Source organism: Ciconia boyciana, chromosome 3 (genome assembly GCF_034638445.1).
Source record: "Ciconia boyciana chromosome 3, ASM3463844v1, whole genome shotgun sequence".
NCBI classification, from domain to species: domain Eukaryota; kingdom Metazoa; phylum Chordata; class Aves; order Ciconiiformes; family Ciconiidae; genus Ciconia; species Ciconia boyciana.
The window spans coordinates 645,123-667,799 of record NC_132936.1 but is presented as its reverse complement, the minus strand read 5'-3'; the positions used below and the strand labels follow the sequence as shown (position 1 = coordinate 667,799).

General features: G+C 49.9%; 1 protein-coding gene across 17 annotated transcripts in view; it reads left to right on the top strand.

The window, feature by feature from the left end:
• DTNB (dystrobrevin beta) overlaps window positions 1-22,677 on the top strand; it is a 226,569-nt gene that overhangs the window by 183,693 nt on the left and 20,199 nt on the right. For all 17 annotated transcript variants that reach the window (XM_072858125.1, XM_072858126.1, XM_072858124.1 and 14 more), the window contains one exon: window positions 21,237-21,396. In XM_072858125.1, the coding sequence (XP_072714226.1) occupies window positions 21,237-21,396 (160 nt within the window). The remainder of the gene's footprint in view (window positions 1-21,236; window positions 21,397-22,677) is intronic.

The following is a 22,677-nucleotide window of genomic DNA, read 5'->3' as shown; positions in this document are numbered from 1 at the left end:
AAAGTGTACTTTGATCAGTTTCTACAGAAATTCATAATGTTACATTAGCAATGCGATACGCTGTCCTTAAACCGCGTTCCTCATTGTACTGTATCCTTCTCATCAAACACTTCATTTATCTTTTAATCTATTTTAACCACTTTGCAGTTATTCAGAGAAAATGTTTAGATACAGAAGTCAAACTGTGTGCGTTTTTTTATTATTCAATGGTTAGATTCAAGTTTCTTGAGAGTAAAATCCACATTTCTGTATCCTTGTTAGGGATGTATTTATGATGCTAGTCTGTGGTCAGTGAAAGGTACATCTTCCTAACAATCTTTCTTTTAGTGCTCTGGCTGGGTATACCAGCTGTGTGTGTACATCGCCACCGTTTAGCAAATTCCCTCATTTTGAAGAAGGCAGAGGCTCAAGCAGTGTCTCACTCGAAGAGTGAAGTCGATGGCATTGGCTTCAGCGGCACTGCGCAGGACCCGAACTTGTGGGGTCTTAGGCTAGGTCATTTTTTGTCATGGTCACTATCATCATAAGAGTAATGTTTTCTGAGAGACTTCGTGGCCAGAGAGGTTTCCTTATGTCTTTGTGGCACGTAAGCTCCACGTTTGACACTTGTCTTTCAGGAGGAGTGCTGGGAAATGGACAGTAGAGAGAAAAGGGACAAATCTTTCTCTAGGAACAAGGCAGAATAAAAAGAGCCTGGAAGAGAGCTCAGTGCCCTCGGCCGTTGCAGTGGCAGTGTCTGGATGCTGTAGGATCCTCTCCCTGCTGAGCTTCTTGGCATGGAGCAATTCATGGTCCTGCTCACATGCCTTCGGAGCGAGTCCTTGTGCTGCACCACAGGAGCATCACCCGTAGCATCTGCGGGATGTTCCCGGGTGGTTGAACCTGAGGCGTTGCAGGAGAAGGAGCTGAGGACTGATACGCAGCATCTGGCAATTGCTAGGCCCTTTATCCTTTCATGTGATACTTGTAGTTTGGTCTCAATGCAGCCCATTCCCTGTCCACGTCTTGGAGAAATGCAGGTTGGTCCTCACTGACTACTCATTACCCAGGGATAAGAGCACTGCGAGCATGTCTAATTCATTTTAACTGGAAGAGGGCAATAGTATTTTGCCTTCTATACCCGTTTTCACAACCGAAAATGACCCAGAGCATGCCTCTCTGAGGATCTAAATCTAAATTTCAGTCTTTAGACTGGGAGAAGCTCAGGGTGAGGAGGTGCAGAGGAAGTTCAGCATCCAACTTCAGACACAGCTCAGCACAAACACTGAAACCACCAGAGACCGTGGAAGTTGGGAATTTCCACATTTCTCGCAGCATCACGCCAGTGCTTCTGGAAGAACACGAGCTGTAGTCCCAGCCACTAAGTTTAGCCGATGAAGCTGGTGTTCATGACTCTCTGCAGTCAGTGGTCCTCCGAAGAGCAAGTCAGAAAGGCTGAACCAGCGCCCGGCCCTGAATCACGTTCCGGAGGATGCTGTCCCTCCCGCCGTTGACTTCAGCATGACCTCAGGAGGTCGGCCCCACTAACTGAAACTGGACTTCACGAAAAGCCCTGCCTCCCCCAGCGCTCAGCAGAGTTTCTGTTCTTAGTCCATTGACAAGTAGTTTTCACCTCTCTCTTGATTTTCGGCACAAAAAAGTTTCTCAAAGGAAGAGTGGATGAAAAAGCAAAAACTTTGCGCGCAGTTCTTGGGCACACCGAAGGAGCACGTGGTTTTTCTTAGTCACCATTCGTGGACTCTGTAGAAGTCATCTCCATACCCTGATATTGGTGACTGTGCTTCAGTTACGCGAAGCAGCGTGGAGACTCTGTGGCTACTCCACCAGTGTTAACTTCTTGCTGTTTCGGTTGCATAAGGCTTCACGTAAAGCCCCGAAAGGTAAGGTTTGAGGGCTGTTCACAGATTCAGCTAGGGACAGCTAGCCAAAGAGGGGTCACATTTCATTATTTCATGTCTTGACTTTTTGAGCCCAAGCAGGCATAGTGACCTTCCCAGTTCAGCTCCTTGAGGGTCTCTGCAGTTTGTCAGCACTGTTGGTTGCAGACAGAGCGCTCATCTCTCGTGAATAATGCATTATTTTTTCACGTGCCAGGCAGCTCCTAGTCCCTGCCCTGCAAGCAGCATACTGCATAGCCCTCGTGCTCCACGCTCATGCTGGCCTGAGTGCCTCTGTTTCAGGGCCAACGCTGGAACGTACCTGTGGGGCTACAGCCTGTGTGTCTAAATGAATCCTCTCTGTTTCAGCCATTTCCATGGCACAGCCGTGTGTGGACTGCGCTGGTTTGGCAGCAGCTTAGGCTACAGCAACACCTGCCTTGGCAGAGTTCGTCACCAACGCAGAACTTCCCAAGCAGTGTCCTTGAGGACTGCATAAAATATTGGGAGAGTGTTCCAGGAAATGATGGAAGACATGAAGAATTTAAATATTTTCCCGAGTTTTCTGTCCTCACCCACATTCTGTCTTCACTGGCTTCCTCTCCCTTTTGCCAACAAACTCAAACCTTGAGCCACGTTTTTTAAGGTCCTGCAAAAACCTTGAGTGCTCTGTTGCTTTTACGCTTCCTCTCTGACATGAAGCCATGGATTTAAACAACAGATGAACAACCTTATAAATCCATCCAGTGTTTTCTCCCTTTTCAGCATCTGAAGCCGTATCATTAATTAATGATTAATTCTCAGATGCAGTTAGTAATTGTTTCCATCACCACCCCACATCAGTCTCCCCTTGGGACAACTCTATACCTTTTTTCCTCTGCATACGTCAGTAAAGTCTCAAGGGCTCCATTTAGAACCAGAATTACCATTCTCCTCCTTCACCCGATGGCCACTGTGGGTCCCTTTACGAGCGTTTACACCCCATGACTTGTAGCGGTTACAGAGTCCTCCTGGCAAGTGACGATCCCTGTTGCAAATTGCTGATGGTCCTTCCTCCTCACTCATGAGCTGGCTCTGAAGATCTCTGGATGATTCTCCTGTAGGTGGGAGGGATCTCTGGGGGTCCCCAGTCCAACCTCCTGCCCAGAGCAGGTCCAGCTGGAGCAGGTTGCTCCAACCATGCGTGCTGAGCAGGGAGGACGGCTCCCTTCCGTGGCTCCGCTGGCTCTTACCACACCCCGGGAGGTGGTTGGCCTTTGCTGCGAAGGCACGCTGCTGGCTCCTCATCCGTGGGGCTTGGCTTGCACCTTCTGCAGCGAGGATGGGCAGGAGCAATGTGCCAGGGAGGCTGGGGGCCCAGCTTTGGACTTCTTCCCCTACGGCAAATACATTCGTTGACTCAACGTAGCGTTACTCTGTAGTAATGTATGAAATCAGTGCAGTATAACAAATAGCCCAGGAGGAGCAGCGTTCTCGTGCTTGGGCACCTTGCATGCATCAAGAGGAACATGCCTTCCTGGAGAGACGTATTGCTCTTAGACATGGAGTATCTCGTGCTGTTGTCAGGACTAGTCAGATAAAGTCTGATCCAAACCATGAAGCAAATGTAGGTGTTTATTGGGTCTAAGAGAAGAGTTTTGACTTGAGAAGTCTCCTTTCTGGATGGCTTCCTTCAAGCTGTATTGAATAACACAAGAGTTGCAAGCTCAGAGAAATCAGATTTTTCAGTAATTACCTGGTACTGTAAGAAGCCGTTTTCTCTTTCAAGAGTAACAATATTCTATTAATGCATTTTTGTCATTTATCCTTTCCATGAAGCAGGTGTTTTTTGCTCAAAGCAGCTCTTTTTAAGTGACTGAAATGTTTCAATTCCTTGGGAAGACTACCGTTCCCCTACCACTGTTTTTTATGCACTCCTCCAAGTTTGTACTGTCTAAATGTAGAAAACGGGGCTTTTTTGTTTAAACAAATCCCCAAGGCTAGGAACTTCACTTTTCAGTGAGTGCGTTTATGTTCAGAAGACATTTACATTTGCATAGCAAAGGTTCTCAGATATTCAGAAACGTCCGAATGACGTTGCACGTACAGATTTCATGGTGCTCTTAGGTTAATGCACTACACCTGCTCCTGAGGGTCAGACGACAGGCAGTACGTGACACAGAAAATGGGGGAGAGTGGAGTTGGCTTGCGCGTTGAGACCCCCTTCCCAAGCCCATGCTCACCAAGACGGGTGACACCTGCGTGGCCGCACTGTACCAGCGCTGGCCCTGAGCTATGCAAACCCCCAGGAGGCGGAGGACGGGCACAGCTTTTCGGTGCGCTGGGGTCCCTGACATCCCCATCCAGAAGAGCCTTGGCTCTCTGGCTGTCCTGTGTGACAGTGCTCCTTAGGGAAGGGTTGATGGTGCTGGCTCTTGGCTTTCTTCTCACACTGGCATGGGCCCTTACAGGCTCCCTGGCATGGTTTAACCCCCGTCGGCAAGTAAGCCCCACACAGCCACTCGCTTACCCTCCCCGGTGGGATGGGGGAGAGAATCGGGGAAAAAGAGTAAGACCCGTGGGTTGAGATACAGACAGTTTAATAGGACAGCAGAGGAAGATATTATTATAATAATTATTATTATTAATAATAATAATAGTAATAATGAGAATGATAAAAGAATGTACAAAACAAGTGATGCACAATGCAATTGCTCACCACCCGCTGACCGATGCCCAGCCCGTCCCCGAGCAGCGATCGCTGCCCCTGGCCAACTCCCCCAGTTTCTATACTGGGCATGACGCCGTATGGTCTGGAATAGCCCTTGGGCCAGTGTGGGTCAGGTGTCCTGGCTGTGCCCCCTCCCGGCTTCTTGTGCACCCGGCAGAGCATGGGGAGCTGAGAAGCCCTCGACTTAGTGTAAGCACTGCTCAGCAACAACCAAACCATCAGTGTGGTATCAGCATTATTCTCATCCTAAATCCAAAACACAGCACTGTACCAGCTGCTAGGAAGAGAATTCACTCTGTCCCAGCCGAAACCAGGACACTCCTTCATGTCACTTGAGTTTCTTGCCCCAAAGTCCAGATGTCCATCTTGGAAACTATTCTGAGCAGGTCATGGGCTCCTGAAGGCGAGTGTCCATTTGACCAGCTAGCCTGACGTCCTTTTTATCATAGGACATTTCACCTGGTTAATTCAGGTTTTGAATCCAGTAAAATTCTGTTCTGTATTAAATTGTTGAGCCAGAAATGTCTCTAATGTTATTGTGAAAACATGACGATGCCAAGGATCAGCTGGTTTGCAATGCAAGCTATCCCACTGCTGCATCACACGCTGTTGCAAAGTATCCTGTCTCCATTCCAGGATGGACGTATCTGGCTTCAGCTGGTTTTGATTTTACCTTTCCTTGCTAGATTAAACATCTGTGGTATTCTGTATTTTCATCCTGAGAATGTATCTCCCTATTTAGATAAAGTCAGCTCTTAATTATCTGTTGGATAACCTATGAAGGTAGATGTCTCCTAGTCTTTTCAAATCTTCAGCTAATACCTCTGTTCGGCTTTTTTTCTTGTGAACACCTTCTCCTCCTCGCTCTCTGTTTTACAATGTGGGCTCTCAAAGTATTTTGCTCAGGTATCCCAGTATCCTCACCATTAGCACCCTCGGGACTTGTTGGCTCCACTTCTCTTTTGCCGCAGGAAGCAACTGAAAGGTCCTGTTAATGATCATCAGTTACACTCCTTTAGGTTTTTGTTATTATAATCTCCTATCAGCTTTTTCTGTTATTTTGCCTGTTTTTAACGTTAGGCTAACTGGCCTTAGCTACCCAATCATTCTGCTTTTCCTTTTTAATATTCTCCAGGAAAATGCTAATATACCATCTGGAATTTCCCTGTTACTTCAAGATTTATTAAAAATGGATATCAGTAGGCCAAAAAACTCTTCAAGCAACTCTTCAGGGACTCTTAGGTTCAAGTTATCCAGCCTGCTGCCTTTAAAAATAAGTATCTTCAGAGAACAGTGTGCTGAATACTGAAATAATGTGCTGTAATCAAGTCAAAATCTGGTCCCAGAACGACGACAGGTTTCCCCAGCAGCAATTATTTCATCTTTGTTCACCATCCTGAAGTCCAAGCGGTAATCTCGTGTTGGGTATGGTGCACTTCGTAGAAGAAAACTCTGATCTCTAACCTTTCTAAACACCAGCAGGGTTCCTAGGGGAACTCTTGCAGACCCATCTCGAATTGCAATCCTCCAAACCCGCGCAGCTTCACTTCTGCGCTTTGTGAGGAGGTGCTTAAAGAAGAGCTCATCCTGCTCCCGTGTTTGCTGTCATGCTTAAATCCATTAGCGCTCTTCATCCCTGTCAGTTATCTCACAGGTCCATTGCATTCGAGATCCCGGAGTTCTGGCTTAATGATATATCTAAAGGAAAAATATTTTAGAAGAAGTGCTCCCACCCACACACATCTTTTTCTCTGTACGATCTTCACCTTTCCTAAACAGGAAAAACTTGGATTTTAAGATGCCAAGCATGCAAATTCTCTGTGATCACAGTGTCAGCGCCATCAGTTTCTACCGTCTTGGTAACCACGATTTCTGGAGATTTTTGCTTCTTCTTTGGACTTCTGGATACCCACAGAACTATTTATATTTTCATACCTGAGTTTTCACAATGCCGTTGTCCTTAGGTACCAATAATATTTTTACTTTTCCTCAGACAGAAAGCAGAGTTTGTGTCTCCCCCCCTTTTCTCCTTTTCCATTTCAAATTCCCCTTTCTGGAAGAGGACGAACCGGACCGTAGGCGGTGTTCTGCAGGGTGCCTCCCCGGCGTTTTGGATGTTAGGATAGAGGTGAGGACATATTAATGGCAATACCTTCAGAGCGTGCCCTGGGGCTACTTCTGTGACTACGCTGTCCTGGTAACTAGTACTTATCTTGGAATTAGTAACTAGTAACTCGTAGTTGCCTGGTAACTAGTCACTAGTTGCCATCCTGTGGGCATCCGTATGCCCAGGCATCAGAAACCCTTGCTCTGTTGTGCGTGAGTGTACCCCACGCCGTTTCTATTCTTCTGAGCCTCCGGTTCATGTGTAATATTCTGCTCTGCCTCTGTATTAATGATTCATCCTAACCTTTATGTCATCAGGAAGTTTCATTAGAGTGCAGTTATTTTTGTGCATGTAATTAGAATATTAAATAGAAGATCCCTGAGGAATTCCTCTTGCATCCCCCAGCCTGCAGGTTGTCTTTCAGCAGAACCCATTTTCTTCTCACTTTTACAGCCATACAGAGCCACAAATCACAGCCCTGCTTCGCTAGTTGACCTGTGCTGACAACTGTTTCGGAGAACAAAACCAAATACCGGGTTTATCTCCTGTAGCCTATTATTGCATGGTGCCTGGGGCAGATTCCTTGGTAGTTCATTTTCTGAGCATCATCTAACGACTCTGTGTTCTGGCTTGAAGATCTCAGGCTTCTGTCTCATGGTCACAAGTCGCCAATCCATCTTTTCAGCTTCTCGCGCTCTTGTTTCCCGTATCTTTCTCTTTGTTGTGTCTTTGGCAATGGTTATCACACCAGGCTAACCAAAACACCTCTGTCCTTTGGATGCGGTGTTTAAGCTTGTGCTTCTAGATGTGTATCTCCGTCTAGCTCGCCCCCAGAAGCTGCAAGCTTTGGAAGGTTTTTATGGTCTGTGAACAGGGAGCCCAGCCCGTCCTGGATTACAGAGGTACTTCTTTGTTGTCGATATCTGTCATGCATTTAGACAGAGCTATGGTTCGTGTCCAGCTTTCTTGCAAGTCACATGCCCTTGCCAGCTTAGAAGCTCATGTGCAAGCTTGTTTATATACTGTCTTTTTAGCTTCACGCTCTTATTACCAAGGGCGAATTTCATCAGTGACTTTAAAAGCTGGATCTGTTCAGAGACCCAGAGATCTGTTCTGGTTCTTATCCCATAAGCTCTTTCACTGGGGGGCTTCCATCATCACAGTGCCTGTATCCTGCCCAAGAGCCACGCAAGCAATACTTCTCTCCCCTTAAGAGCAGTTCTGCTTGTGTGAGGGAGAAGGAATGTGATCTTGGGAAGCAAGATGTCAGAGATGAGGGTTGTGCTACAACACGCTGGTTATTGTAGCCTCCAGATTTGTCCCCTCCTGCTGCTCAGCAGTGACACGGCGCATTGGAGCGGTTGGGCTGGTCCGTGGCCACTGGCTCATAGGTAGCCACAAATGACGAGAGACACTTTGATCAGGCTACGTGTTCGTGGAGAGATCGGTGTGGAGCCAGAGCTGCAAGAGGTGTGCTCTCAACAGCCCACTTTGTTGAGCGTGCGTTCCCGATAAAGCTTTTGGTGTTTTCTAGGGGAGGTGGCTGCTCTCCCATGTCTGAATGGCAGGAACCGCTATACTCTCCTTGCTGCCGTGGTGTAACCACGCATATGCATGTAACCGTGTACGCTGCTGCCGTGGCGTAGCCATGCTGGAAGTCAAACAGAGTTCCAGATTGCCTTCGTACTGCTGGTAGTGCAGATCTGCCTTCTCAGCTCGGGTGAACTTTTCTAGCTGTTTTTCTAACAGTAGGGAAGCTGGACCCGAGGCACTTTGCGTGTCCCCGAGTAACGCCTGCAGACCAGAGAAATCCCAGCCCCACCGCCGCAGACGCTGGCTCCGGTGGTTGGTCTGGATGCTCCCAGAATTAAGACGTTTTGCTCTGACCCCGTGCAGACCCCCCAGGGCGGGCGCTGCGGGACGGGGCCTGGGAGGCTCCTCCACCCCTCCTGCACCGGAGCAGCTCTGCTCGCCTCGGTGGAAAGCTTTCCCGCCACGTTAGTGATGCTGATGAGTTAAAGGGCTAAAAGTGCCAACTGAGAAGCCTGCAAACAAAACTGGGATAATTTTGAAAGATAACACTTGCTTTTAGCCTTTGTAATACAAGTCGGTCAGGGAATCGGATGGGAATTGAAACTGTAGGAGTCCTGGGAACCGCTGCAAGTGGGAGCGCGGAGCGGCGGGGTGGGAGGCGATGCTGGATGCCGGGGAGGGGAGCAATCTGGTACATATTGAGCGCAGTTACGGGATCCCCACATGAGGCCCCGCTGGAAGGGGAGGCAGCACATGCCCCATAACTGTGGAAATGGCGGATGAAAGCAAAAATGTCAGGCTTTGAAAGGAGCTAGGAAAAAGGAGGCATTCTGTGTGGTAACCAAGATTTTATTGTTTCCTGATCCCTGCTCTATATCCCACAGCTGGGGGGATAGAGAGGAATGAAAACAAACAACATTTCATGAATGGAGGAGTTCAAACAGCTATCTCGCACTCGGCAGAGCTGGGGACGAGCAGACCTGTTTCTGGGGGGGTCTGGGAGCTGCGGCTGGGCTCCTCGGCAGCCAGGCAGCACAAGGCTTTTCTTTTTTTTTCCCCCCCGAAAAAGCCAAACGATAGCGAAGCGTAGGGAGGGCATCCTCAGGACGGTAACTGCCGTGAAAAAGGCAGGAGCTGCCAATACTGATCACATCTTCTGCTTTATTGTACCGATAAAAGAGGGATTTGGTTGCTCAGTGGTAACTGCTGGAAAACACGGATTCTTCTAAATCTGACCAATGGAAAAGTCAAGTGGAGCTTCCTCTTCTTTCTCCCCCTTTTCCCTATCATTATCCAGGGAGAATCCTCCTCATCGCTCTTCTCCTTTATAAGACACGGTGTTTAATTCTGCAAGGCGTGTGCATGGCTCTGCGACGTGACTCGCCCTGCCTGATGCGCAGGGAAGAGGCAGGGAAGGCAGGGCTGCCTGCGCGGCCATCGCGTTCGGCAGCACCGCGAAGCAGCTCCCCAGGTTCGATGGGTAAACGGATTGAAAATACTCACCTCCCAAAGCCGTGACAGTGAAGCTGCATGAAATCGCTGTCCTGAAGTCATGGGTTATCCGTGCGTTAGAATTAAAGCTGAAAAAGCGAATTGTAAAAAGAGCTGAGTAATACAAGGCGGTTGCCAGAACAGCAGTGGAAATAACGCTGAGGCTAGATGTCTCCCCGTTTGGCAGAAGGATGCGCCGAGCCCTGCCCAGCTGCGCAGGATTAGGTGCTCGCCCCACTGGAGGCTCTGCCGGCTCCCGGGGCGCTGCCTGGACGGAGGCGATGGCCACGGGACCCTGCCCTTGGGACGGGAAGCGGGGACCCTGGCGAAGCGGTTTTAATTTAGCACTAACGATCATAGCCGTGTTGCAGCTCGCAGGTCTCTGCGAGGCGGCAGTCGGGCGGTACGGGGGTTTCGCCAGCCTGCCCGCAGCCCCCGGCCCGGCGCACGGCTCTCACCGGCAGCGAGGGCTGGAGCTGCGGTCAGGGGGGGAGCGCCACCTTCTTCCCAAGCAAACTATCTGTTAATTAACACTGTGATTTAAAAACAAAGGCTGCTCCGCTCCGTGCGCGGTCTTGGCCCCCTCTCCTCCCCTCTGCATGCCCCCCCGGCACGCTCAGCCTCCCCGCCAGATTGCCTGTCTCACAGCCCACGCAGTATTGCTGGGTGGTTCTGTGTATCTAATCTAATTATGTGATTTTTGAACAATTAAATGCAAACCCTTTGGTGCGACGGGCAATGTGCTGTCTAATAATCCCGTCAACTCTGCCTGGCCTCTGCACGGCACCACTGGGTTAGGCGGTTAGCAGCACGGGGTTGGCATTGCCGAAAAGCCCCACATCAGCGGGGATCCAAAACAGAGCAGCCTTGGTCCGGAGGTTGGTGCTTGGATATTTGTAACGCATTCCCCCACGCGCGCCCACACGAGCCTCTCTATATAAACATATATGTTTATTTTATATAGATAGGTGCATGGGTACGTAGATGGATTGCGGGGTGCCAGCAACACGCTCTGTCCGTGCAGAGCACTTTTCTCGCGCCGTGTTTCGGAGCAGCGTGTGCCTCTGCAAATGGGGAGCGTGATGTGTTCAAACAGGCTGCAGCGGGATGGAGCTCCTTGTCCAGGCGAGCCGGCTGCTCCCCGGCTGCTGCCCCGCTCCCGGGGACTGGGGGGGGCCGGGGGAACTGGGGGGTCCGGGGGCGCGGGCATCGCGCCTCTCTCCCTCCGTTGCCATGAAAACAGCCCTGCGGTAGGTTTTAGTCGGGGGATTTTATTAACGCTTCAGAAAGGTTATTAGCCTACCCGACTAATAAGCCTTTTATGTATTCCTTGACGTGATTGTTCTTGGAGAAGGGCGGCAGGCAGCGTGAGGCCTGTTGGAGCCGATAGCCCTGGCTGATGTGCCACGGAGGACAGTAAAATTAAATTTGCCTACAAGAATAAGGTCAACAGGACGGATTGGTGGGGGTCTGATTTAGAGACCTTGTTTTCTGTTCTAAATATTTTCCTCAAGGAGTATTTGCGGAGAGGGGGTTGAATTATTTTTAGCACACGCTTCGATCGAGCTGGAATTATTCAGGCAGCAACAGCAATAGTTTCATTTGCAGCACTGAAAGGATTTTTCTCCTCCATTTCTGGTTAACATAAATAATTTTTACATTACTAGTAAAAAGGAGAACCGCAAATGGCAATACAGACCCAAATTCTGGAGAAATACCTCGCAGGGAAATTACAGCCCCGGTGACTGCAGTCGCGATATTCAATTGCAGGAGGGGCTGCGGAGCAGGGACGGGGAGGACGGCTCCGGTGGTGTCCCAGGAAAATAGGACCTGGTACCCGCAAGCTGCGGCAGTTGTTGTGCACTTGCATCATGGTGCTTCTGGCACCTACCCGATTCGTCTGCGAAAGCCGTAAGGACAAGACCAAACGGTCTTCCAGCAAACCGGCTTGACAGCATTCCAATTTTTATCACAGGTTAAAGCAATTCAAATAAATGTGTATCAGGAAAAAGCAGCAAACAGTGAGCATCCCCTTTGTAGTTTTCCTTTGCAGAGCTAGTCCAGAGCAAACTCCTGTTTTCCTCCCGTCGAGCTGGAGCAGCGTAGGCTAGATGAGCCTCATGCAAAGCAGTTACAAATTTGGTTGGGAAAGTTTTCTCCAAGATCAGTTGTCAAGGGTTTTCTGTTAAAATAGAAAGACGTGTAAATTGAAATTCCTCTATAGTTCATTATTTCTGTCCTGAATTAATTACTATTCAGCCTTCCTGCAAGGGACTTGGATTTGCTCCTGACATCAAGCAGGAGATTGCTGGGGCTTTAGAGAAGGGGATGAGAACTCAAAATTGACCTGAAAAATTGCAGGAATATTTGGAGGGGGAAAAAAAGATTGGATTTCAGTATGTACGAAGGAATATGTGCAGTATATATGCGGGAAAATCAGCTAAGCAAATATGAAATAGGAAGCAGCCGGAAGGATAGCCATTCTGCCGAGAAGCACCTGGGGCCGTGGCAGATCACAAAGCAAACATGAGTCAATGCTCTCATGGTATTAAAAAAAAAAAGACTAGAGATGACTTTGGGGTTCACTGGACCCACAAACCAGCCTCCTACTCCACCACCCCTCCCTGTGGTCCCACCTGAAACAGGAGGTCCGCTTCTGGGCTCCAGCTCTCCAAAAAGATGCGGCAAGTCCCGAGAAGGTCGGTGAGGAAGCTCGTCTTGGCTGAACGGCTGGCTCACCCAACCGGGCTGAAGGACCAGAGTTGTCTACCTGGAGCAGAGAGGACTGCGAGCAGGTTTCCAAGGCTTCAGGCACAAAGATCGCTGCACGGGGGAGGGAAGAGCTGCTGTCCTTGCCCCGTGGGGCTGGGCCATGCCGTGAGCTCCGCTTGCTGAAAATTTCATTTAGGAGTTTCATTTAGACTTTAGGAAAATCGGAATGAAGAGGTTTTTGAGAGCATGTCAGATAAACATCTGTCAGGAGGGGATTATGAAGAGTATTACTTCAGTGGCAATAGTTGCAAGGTTTTCCGTAGCTCTCCAGCGTGTTGGTTCTACGATAGACTCTAATGGAAGAGGTGCTCCCTGTCCACGTCGGGGATGTCCATGCGCACAAAGGGCTTGCTCTTGCTCCAGCGGTGGGGACAGGCAGGACATTGAAGTGCTCATGAAAACTGCAAAAAAAAAAGGGGGGAAAGGTTGCCAGCAAGCGGTCAGGATGGAGGAGCAGATGCACGGCACGTGGCTTGTGGCAGGGGAGTCAGGCAGGACTTGGGCGACGCGTTACTCTGAAGACCAAAACCAAACCACCTTCGATGGGACGTGCCCTTCGGTGGTGCATTTTTTGACAGTTATCTTTTGCTTAATCTCTGCAGAGTGCACTTCGCTGCTGCTGCCTACTGCTCACTTTTTTCATCAGAAAGTCACACATTACTAAATCAAATGCCTTACGAAGGATATTATTTCTCCGTAATTATCCTCGTCAATAAAACTCATAATCTTCTCAAGGAAGGAAATCAAGTGTTATTTGGCAAGGCCTGTTTTCAGCAAAACCAACTTATCCGACATCCGCTATGTTTCTGTCATTTATTCCTCATCGCTAAAAACTTCTGGGTTTGTTGGTTTGTTTGAATGGTCGCTGGCCGAGGATTGCCCAACCTGCCTGCGGCACTCCATCATATTCTATGCAGTAAAATATTTGCACTCTTCAGGACTCATAAATTTCCCCAATATTTCAAGACGTTTCTAAACAAAATTAACCTCAGCGCAAGGAGCGTCTCAGCTCGTTGTTTTCAGGCTCCTCGCTGCTATTTATTGAGTTGGCTCAGCCCCAAAATGAGCAGAGGAATGCAAGGGCACTGCGGCTTTTGGGTTGTATATATGCATGAAATTTTAAACACAGATGATGTAGGCTAGACAGATGACCTATACATCCATGGAAAGAATAACTTGATTTCCTACTTGACAGTTTTTTGGTGAAATATGCAGAAAGCCTATTTTTTTCTTCCCTGCTACATAATATTTTGTGGTCACGGTACACGTGATACCGTCAGCAGAGGTTACTCTGCCCGTTCAAGCAGGGTGCTGTCAATGTTATTTGAAAACGTGGGGATATAGAGGGCCTGAGGGGCTGAACAAGAAGAGAGCTGCAGAGAAAGCCACGGGCAGCGTCAGCGGTGGGGGGCTCGGTTCGGTGTGCTCCTCCAGCCCTCGACACGGGGAGAACACCTGGGCAAGAAGAGAGGGGCTTTTGTTTCCGAGAAAGCCCCTGCAGCATGGAGAAGAGCTCCAATTACTTACAGGGAGTATTATAAAAGCTCATCAGCTTGAGCCCCGTGATACTTGACGGGAGGAAGCCGGGCTCAAGAGCCGTTGCATCATTCTTAAGTAAAGACAAAGGCAGGCATGGTAAATGTGAATTAGACATTGAACATGCATGATACGCAGATGAAAAACCCATTGCCGTTTCACTTTCTAATGAAGACCCCTGCTTTTCCTTGGATGCCCTTTGGCACCCTCTGGCTTGCTTCATCTCCGACAGCAAGGATGCAGAACAAAAAATGAGAGTTGTCGACCATGTGTTCATATTCTCGTTTTTGTTATGTTTCTGCTGTATTTTCTGGAGTTAGTTATTTGGGGCATGATGAGATGTTTACTTGTCTAAATCACTTACCTAAAAACTGTTAGCTCTTTGGTTTTATATGTATACAAGCTCCCTTTTATTTTAATCTATTCACAGGAATATGCTACATAATAAAATGAATTAAAATCAATGTACATTTCTTGCAAAGCAAGATTTCGTAGTTTCTCAGTAAACATCTGTAGATCGTAGAGATGTAGGGCCTTCTAGGGGTCTTTAGCTCAACTTATCGCTTGAAGCAGGACTGCTGCTGGCACTAGGTCAGGTTAGTTCTGGCTTCATGTAGGCAAGCTCTGAAGACCTCTAAGGATGGAGGTCCCTTACCTCTCTGGTGACCTCCCCATGAAGAAGCTTTTCCTAATGTCCATGTCCTACAAAACCCTCTGGTCAGGATGACATATGAGCTCGTTGCGTTCAGCCTGGAGAAGAAGAGGCAAAAGGGAAATCCAACTGTAATCTTCTGTCCCCTAATGGGCGACCAAGGAGAAAGCAGAGCCAGAGCCTTCCCAGAGGTGCACGGAGAAAGCAAGAGGCGATGGTCACGCATTGGCTGGGGGTTTCGGGACGGATTTAGGAAAGAAATTCCCATGAGAGCAGTTAAACTCTGCAGCAGGCTGCCCAGAGGGATGGTGGGATCTCCTTTTTGGGGGATTTTTCAAAGATCAGCTGAAGAAGACCCTGAGCCACACTTTGAAGTTGACCTTGCTCAGAAGAGGAGGTTGGTCTGGACACCCTCTGAGGCTCCTTCCGACCTGAATTTTTCAATGCTTTTTTCATCCCATTCTCCTTTAAAACTCTCTTCTGTCATGGTGGTTGTAGAAGATTTGACAGCAGGTCACCAGAGAGGTGGGGGACCTCCAGTTAAACTGCTGGGATGAGGGAGGTGATGGTGCAGCAGCATTTTGTGTATCTGCTAAAAGCTATTACGGTCACTGCTTCTTGTATCCCCGTTGAAGCGGGTTTGATGCACAGGCCAGAGGTCTGCCTCTTTTCTGCAGGAAGTATTAAGGGTTTTTTAGGTTAAACCTCAGAACTCTTGTATACAAGACTTGATAAGCTGGGCCCAATAAATTGAAGTCAGCTCCCAAACACTTCAGGAGCTGGGTCAGAGGTTTTCTTTGTTGTTTTTCTAAATTGAAATCCATCTTCTGTGTCCTCCCTGGTGCAGTTTCCAGGAAGAACATGCAGCAAGCCGATAATTCCCAAGATTTTCTAAGGCTGCAACTCCAGCAGAGTCAGAGAGGAGTTTACAGACCTGTTCACATCTGCCTCTGCTCTGTTTGCAGAAGGCATCCTGGAGTTCCCCATCCCGTGAGCTCTGCGGCAGTGGCCCTGGAGGAGCAGAGCCGTGCACGGCTCCTCAGTAGACCGGTCTCTTTACCAGGCAAAGCTGCAGAAGCACTTGCCTGTGCTGGGGAAGGGAGACACTGACCCAACAGCCCCAGCGCAGGCTCACTTCAGCAGCTTCAAAAGCCACAGGGACAGCCTCAGCTCCGATATTTATTGGACTTTGCATCATTCCTTCCGTCTCTTCCTTTGCCTTCAGCCACTGGAGAAGGAAGGTTGCGAGAGTGATTTATTGACCCCCCCCAGCGATGCCGTCTCGTTCAGCCTTGGAGCCATCCCCGAGCCTACCCATTAACGGTTGCGTGCTGCCTCCGGGCTGTCCCAGTTCACTTCCCATGTCTGCAGAGGCACAGCTACACCCGCCACGTCCTCCCACGGCTTCCTTTGCCCCGGGTCAAGCGTCGGCACCGTGCCATAGCACCCGTGGGTTGCATGGAGGCTGCCTTTGGTGGCAGGGCTCTCTGCTGCTCCCTCTGCATCCGCCCCAGGTGTCTTTCTTGCTTTCTCAGTAGACAAAGTGCTTTCTAGGACAGGGCTGGTTTCACGCTGTGCAGTGTGAGCCCAGCTGGTGGTGAGGCTCGTTGTCACCGTCGGTGTCCTTGGCTTTGACTCGTGTCCTCAAGCATCCTCCTTTGGGTCAACCTCCCAGTTCCTTGGGGCTGCAGCTGCCATCGGGGTCCCACAGGCACCACGCTGCCGGGGAGCCGTGGGCTGCGGGGTGGTACAAATAGTGTTAACGGTTAGGAAATGCCAGCTCATATGTTCTTATTTCTGCTTTCTGTATGTATATGCATCACAACCAGAGGTCATAGACCATTTTTCCACATGCATCATTTTTCCACAGGACTCATCATTCGGTGCAGAGGGAAAACACGCAAGCGTGTTAAGACTACATGCACTATATAAAGTACAAGAAGAGAGACATCAATATGTAAAATAGATTTTTAAAATTGTTTTTATTATTTTATTTACTCATTTTATCTGGAATTAGACAAAAACAGATATTACCAGGTGCTAGAGAACCACATGCAGCCCTGAGCCTGAAAGCGCCCATTCCCTCTCCTGTGGGTATCTGTTTATGTGTACGCTCACGCTGGGAGTACGTCTGCCCACTGGAGACAACAGTGGTTTTTGCTCCAGCATCACCTGCAGAGTGTGTTCAGAAAGCCTTACCCAAACTGTGTGCAGCAGTGAGCACCCCACACACCCCCTGAGGCTGTTGCTGAGGTTGAATCGACATTTATTGGCTTGTAATTTGGTAAATGCATCGTTACAAATTAGCTTTGGACTCAGTCTTTCTTCCTTTCCTTCCCAAAGCTTCTGCCCACTGCGTCCACAACGTCAGTGCTACTTCTGGGTTTTAGGTTCTGCGGAGAGGGTTGCTACTTTTCTTCATGCCTTTGATGCCTGGTTTCCATACAGGCCTGGGAGAGCTCCATCAGTGCTCGGTCGGTGTCAGGGTCTGCCGTGAGCAGAAAGGAGTCACTGTCCCCAAAGGCATCCAGCTCTTCATTCAGCCCAGAGAGGCTTGAGCAGGTCTCCTGTCCCGTTCCAGACTTGTTCAGGTGTCAGCTCCACTCATGAAAAATGTGGCCGCCTGATGGGGACTGTGGCCTCAGAGAGATCTCCCAGGAAATCGTCCATAAGGAGATTGGATTCTTTCTTTCCTTCTAGAGCCGTAAACTTGGAGGGCCTTGTAACAGCCCCTGCAAGCTTGCACGTGCAATGCACGTGCAGCTGTAGCTCAGACCACGGCATTTCCCACTTGTCTTTTGGTAGATGCTGCACAAGAAGGTTTAGCGTCGGTGTTGGCCGGGAGCTGCTTTTTCATTCCTCTTCTAGAGCAGGAGTACGAGGTGCATCTCTCCTTGGCTAGGAAGTCCATCCCAGGTCAACCCGCGAGTTTTTCTTGCTTTTGCTTTTCTACTTCTCTCCCCCATCCCACTGGTGGGAGTGCACGAGCAGCTGGTGGGTGCTTAGGTGCTGGCTGGGGCCAACCCACCCGTGCAGCTGCAGGAGCCCGCGGGGTCCCAGTGCAGCAACTGGAGCTCGTGGGGTCCCAGTGCAGCAACTGGAGCCCGCGGGGTCCCAGTGCAGCTCTGGGAGCACCAGCAGCCTGGGAACTGCAGCCCTGCAGTCCTGAGCAGCAGCCGTGTTTCCAGCAGGCAGCGTTTCCTGTGAAGATGATTTTCAAGTCTTCACTGAACCGAAAACTTTCAGATCCTCCTTCCACTACTGAGTGCTGTGGGGTGCATCGCTTGGGGTTGCTGAGCGTGGCAGTGTGAGCATGCACGAGGACAGGGGCAGCAGGGAAACGCAGCTCTGCCCTGTAACTGCTCCCCGTCGACATATGTCGTCTGTGTGTGACCTCACGAGCTTTCTCAAAATCACTACGGTTTCCAGAAACAGCGTCATCGCGCGGATGAGGGACATTCCCAGCCCCTCTGCTCCGGTGACCGCAGTATGCAAATCGCCATGGCCCATCTGCATGCCCAGCGGTTAAAAAAAATTTAAAAAAAAAAAAAAAATCAAGTGCTTGGGCACTTACTCTAAGAATGTAAATGTAGGCAGCGTGTCTCAAAGATGAATGATAGTGAAAAAAAGAAGAGGGGCTGACGTCTCCGTGTGCGCGGAGGGTGTCTGGGTGCTGCTCTCCTGGCGTTCACTGCCAGCCCAGCAGCGTGGGCGCTTCCGGGGCTCAAGGTCTCCCCTGGTCCAAGGAGCGAGCACAGCTGCAAAACCGGCCAGATGTGGAGATGGGTGGGATGGGTCGAGTTTGCCACGCAGGGTAAAATCTGACCCCTCTCAGTTTAGACAAATGTGTTTTGGGGAGAGGAGGTCAGCGGTGAGATCTTATTTTATTAATTGAACTCTTGCTTTTCCAAACAACAAAATCTCTAGGTGGCTTTTCATTTATAACCGCTCACCATCAGTGGGCCTCAGGTGGTTAACAGGAACGCGTGCCGAGGGCCCGCAAGGCGAGGTGCAACCTGGGGAACAAGCTTCAAAACGGAAAATATCCCCCCCCTCCCCGCCGCCCCGCTCCCTCCTGGGGAAAGCTGAGCTGCAGCTCGTCGGGCTCTGCCTCCGATGCGGGTGTTAGCGCTGGGTTTCCTCCTGGTTTTCAGTCTTAACCCATGCATGGGCTGGTTTCCCTCATCTGAGCGGCTGCCAGGACTGACGCTTGGTCTGGGAGGAAGAGAGGGAATGGGCAGGTTCCTCCACACCAAAGCCGTGGGATGGGTGAACGCTGCCGCGTTCGCCATGCCCCATCCCATGTGCCGGACTGGGAGTGTCAAGCAGCGGGCATACATCTTTTGCCACAAATTTATGCAAATTCAGTCCCTCGTGCCTGTTTCTGTGCATTTTCAGGTCTTTTTTTAAGGTTTCATTAGAGGTTTTGGTGCGGGGAAGTGAAGTTGCTGGTGTGGCATGTGCATTTTCTAATGATTTTACCTTCAAAAGATGTCATTTCCCTCCTGCAGCCCTCTGCCCTGCAGACACCCGTGTCACGAGAACATTACACTCGCTTCTTTAAATCCCCCTGTTATTAATACGGTTTCAAAATGACAATTTTACGTATGACTAGGTTTTCATGTTAATAAGAATATCGACTTTGGGCTGGCAGGGAGACAGGGATTAGCCGGAGCTGCAGCCGTCCCCACGCGGTCCCGACCAGCGTCCCATTCCTGGGTGCTCCCGTGGGACGCAGGACCTTGCAGCAGGGCAGCGCTTGATGTGAGCACAGGTAAAATGTGCCGGCGATGGATGCTGCGCCCTGTGATGGGTGCTGGCGGTGCCGCCGCTGCGCAGGGTGCTGGCCGTGTCGCTGGCGGTGTCACCGCGCGGCATCGCCGCTGTGCCGGCCGGGTTGCCCCGGTAACTGATGCACGTCAAAGGGAGCAAACGATGAACAGGCTTAAAAAAGGCGACAAAGCAAACGGCACAAACAAACCAGGTATTTGCTCAGAGGGGCTGTACGGTTTTAATGCCCTTAGCGCGTAACTATTTATGGGTGGCTTTAATCAACGGCAGCGTAGGGACCGTGCTTAAATATAAATACAGTCACAGATCATAAACCCTTGCTGGCAAAGCCAGACAAAACTGATCACTAATAACTTTGCAGTTGCGCAAGAAGGTTCAGAGGTTGTTGACAGACACGAGTGGCTGCAGAGAATAACCAGATTATTAACAGTAAAGTAGAACTGTGCACATTCAAAGCACTCATAAATAATGGCTGATGCTCCGGGGAGGGTCGACGTCTTTGCCTCCCGGGCGCTGAGGATGGATGCCGGGGCAGCGAGCGGCTCCCGGGGGCGAGGGGCCTGGCCGGGCTGCGCAAACCCTCTGCCATGAGCGCCCGGAGGAGGGAGATGGGGAACCGCGCTCTCTGCAAATGCCCTTAAATACCCAGCGAGGTGCATCTCTTGCTGGACGTCTCCTTGTTCGCTCTCCTGCCGGCACCGCACCCCAAGTACTTAAGTGAGATTATTGTTTTGAAAACGCGGAGCCAATAAGGGCATGCCAGTAGCCGCCTGTGTGTATCTCCTCCTCTTACGCTCCTCAGTCCCTCTCCTTTCCCTGCCCATCGACCGCAGGTTGTGCTCCAGCGGTTTTGCTGGGGCAGCATCTTCTTTGAAGCCAGCGAGAGTTTTGCCCAAGTGAATATTACAACAGTTTTCTCTGAGCCTTCAAACCGCAGGGAAAAATTATTCTCTATTTGTTTGTGATTTGCTGTGAAATTCAGCAGACTTTGGGTAGATAGGCAGTGCCTGAAAGAGCCTTGCTCCCATCACTCGCCATCCCTGGAGAGCTGCAGGGGAGCTCCAGAAGTTTTCTCTAGGAAGGCACCGGCACCCGTGATGCAAAGCTGCTCGCAGGGCTCTCAGAGCGGCACAACAGAGACGGGGCGGGTTTGGCTGGAAGAAAATGTAGAATTAAAAAAAAAAATTTAAATCACTGTTTTAGTAATACGGAAAAATATATTAAATAAATAAAAATATATAAGATATATAAAAATATAAAAAATATATAAAAATAAATTTAAAAAGGGGACAGACCTTCAGCAGAGCCTCGGCGGCGCTGCGGAGTTCTGGGGGTCTCCTCACTGCAGCCTGCGGGAAGGATGAGCAGATGCAGAGCGGTTGACAGGTCCCTCCGGAGCGCACGGCTGGGAGGGTCACTCCTTGCCTTCCTGGGGTTTTTTCCAACTTGGCGTTTGACCGGTGACAGGGTCAGCGTACGGGGTGGAGCCTGCGGGTCAGACCCCACGCTGGCGGCAGCATAGCTGTGAGTACCGCGCGCAGTCCGACCCCGGGTGCTGCAGCCCGACGTGTGATGCGCTGCGCCCGGAGTGCCACCGCTGCGGGGTCCTCCCACAATACCCACCGATCATGCGTCACATTACTCAAATTGAGAGTGTTTTGGTGAAGCGTCTTTCCTTATGCATTTTTTTTTAACAGAATTATTTTTAGACGTTGACCCAAAAAAAAGTTAAAAATTTGGAAACTGTGTCTCGTGTCTCCCGTGCAGGCGCAAGCAGCAGGCTCGGCACACTCCTCGCCCACCCACGGAGCCAGCCGCCCCATGCCCATGCCCGTCAGATCCACCTCCGCCGGCTCTACCCCAACTCACGGCCCGCAGGACTCGCTTGCAGGTGTCGGGGGAGACGTGCAGGAAGCTTTTACACAAGGTGAATATCGCACGAAGCAGAACCACATCTGGCATTAATCCTGCCATCGTCATGTAAAAAAGGGGAGATCCAGACTAGATCTAAGGAAGAAATGTCTTACGCTGAGGGTGGTGAGGCACTGGCCCAGGTTGCCCAGAGAGGTGGTCGATGCCCCATCCCTGGAAACATTCCAGGGCGGGTTGGCCGGGGCTCTGAGCAACCTGCTCTGGTTGAAGATGTCCCTGCTCGTGGCAGGGGGTTGGACTGGATGGCCTTTGAAGGTCCCTTCCCACCCAAACCACTCTGTGAGTCAATGATTCTATGTACAACGGAAGCATAACTCACCAATATTGAGACAATAATTACGAACCCCTTTCCTGTGCTTTAGGCCAAAGAGATTGGGGGGCACATTTTTAATCTTTATAACTTAATGAAATTATTTCTGTGATGATGATCTTCCCACCAGGGAAGGGATCTTCCATCCCAGAAAGTTACGCCAGCAAGTAATTTAACAGTTAGACATTAAAAACTGGTCGTATTTACAAATCTGGTGGTTGAACTGTGCTATGATTTGCAAGAGGAAAAAAGCAGTTTAATGACCAAAAGCAGGAAAACAAGCAGCCCTCTTACCCAGAGTATTTAGCTAACAGCTACTCACTTCTCTGCTGGTGATGAGGCAGAAAGGAAGATGAAATTTTGCAGCACAACTCAGTGAAGGCTGTTCCTAACGGAGCGGTTGGCTGGCATGCACATCTGCGGAATGGCTTGCTTGCTCCGCTGGAGACGTGCAGCAGCCCTGCGGGGGGAAGAAGAAAAAAGTGCTAAACATGAGAAATGGAGGAGAGGAGAGGAGAGGAGAGGAGAGGAGAGGAGAGGAGAGGAGAGGAGAGGAGAGGAGAGGAGAGGAGAGGAGAGGAGAGGAGAGGAGGGGAGGGAAGGGAAGGGAAGGGAAGGGAAGGGAAGGGAAGGGAAGGGAAGGGAAGGGAAGGGAAGGGAAGGGAAGGGAAGGGAAGGGAAGGGAAGGGAAGGGAAGGGAAGGGAAGGGAAGGGAAGGGAAGGGAAGGGAAGGGAAGGGAAGAGGGGAAGACCATAACGAAGAAACAGAAGGACACACAGGACAATGAACTTTTTCTTGCTCCAACAGTCGGATCTCCTTCTTTTGCACCTTTTCTACATGTTACTCCCCTCTGTGTTTGAAAAAAATATCACTTTCTGGCCTAAGCTCATTGCTGCCAACTGCTCCATAAGTAGACATAAGAAGTGCTGGATGTTGTGGTTTAGCCCCAGTCAGCCATTAAGCCC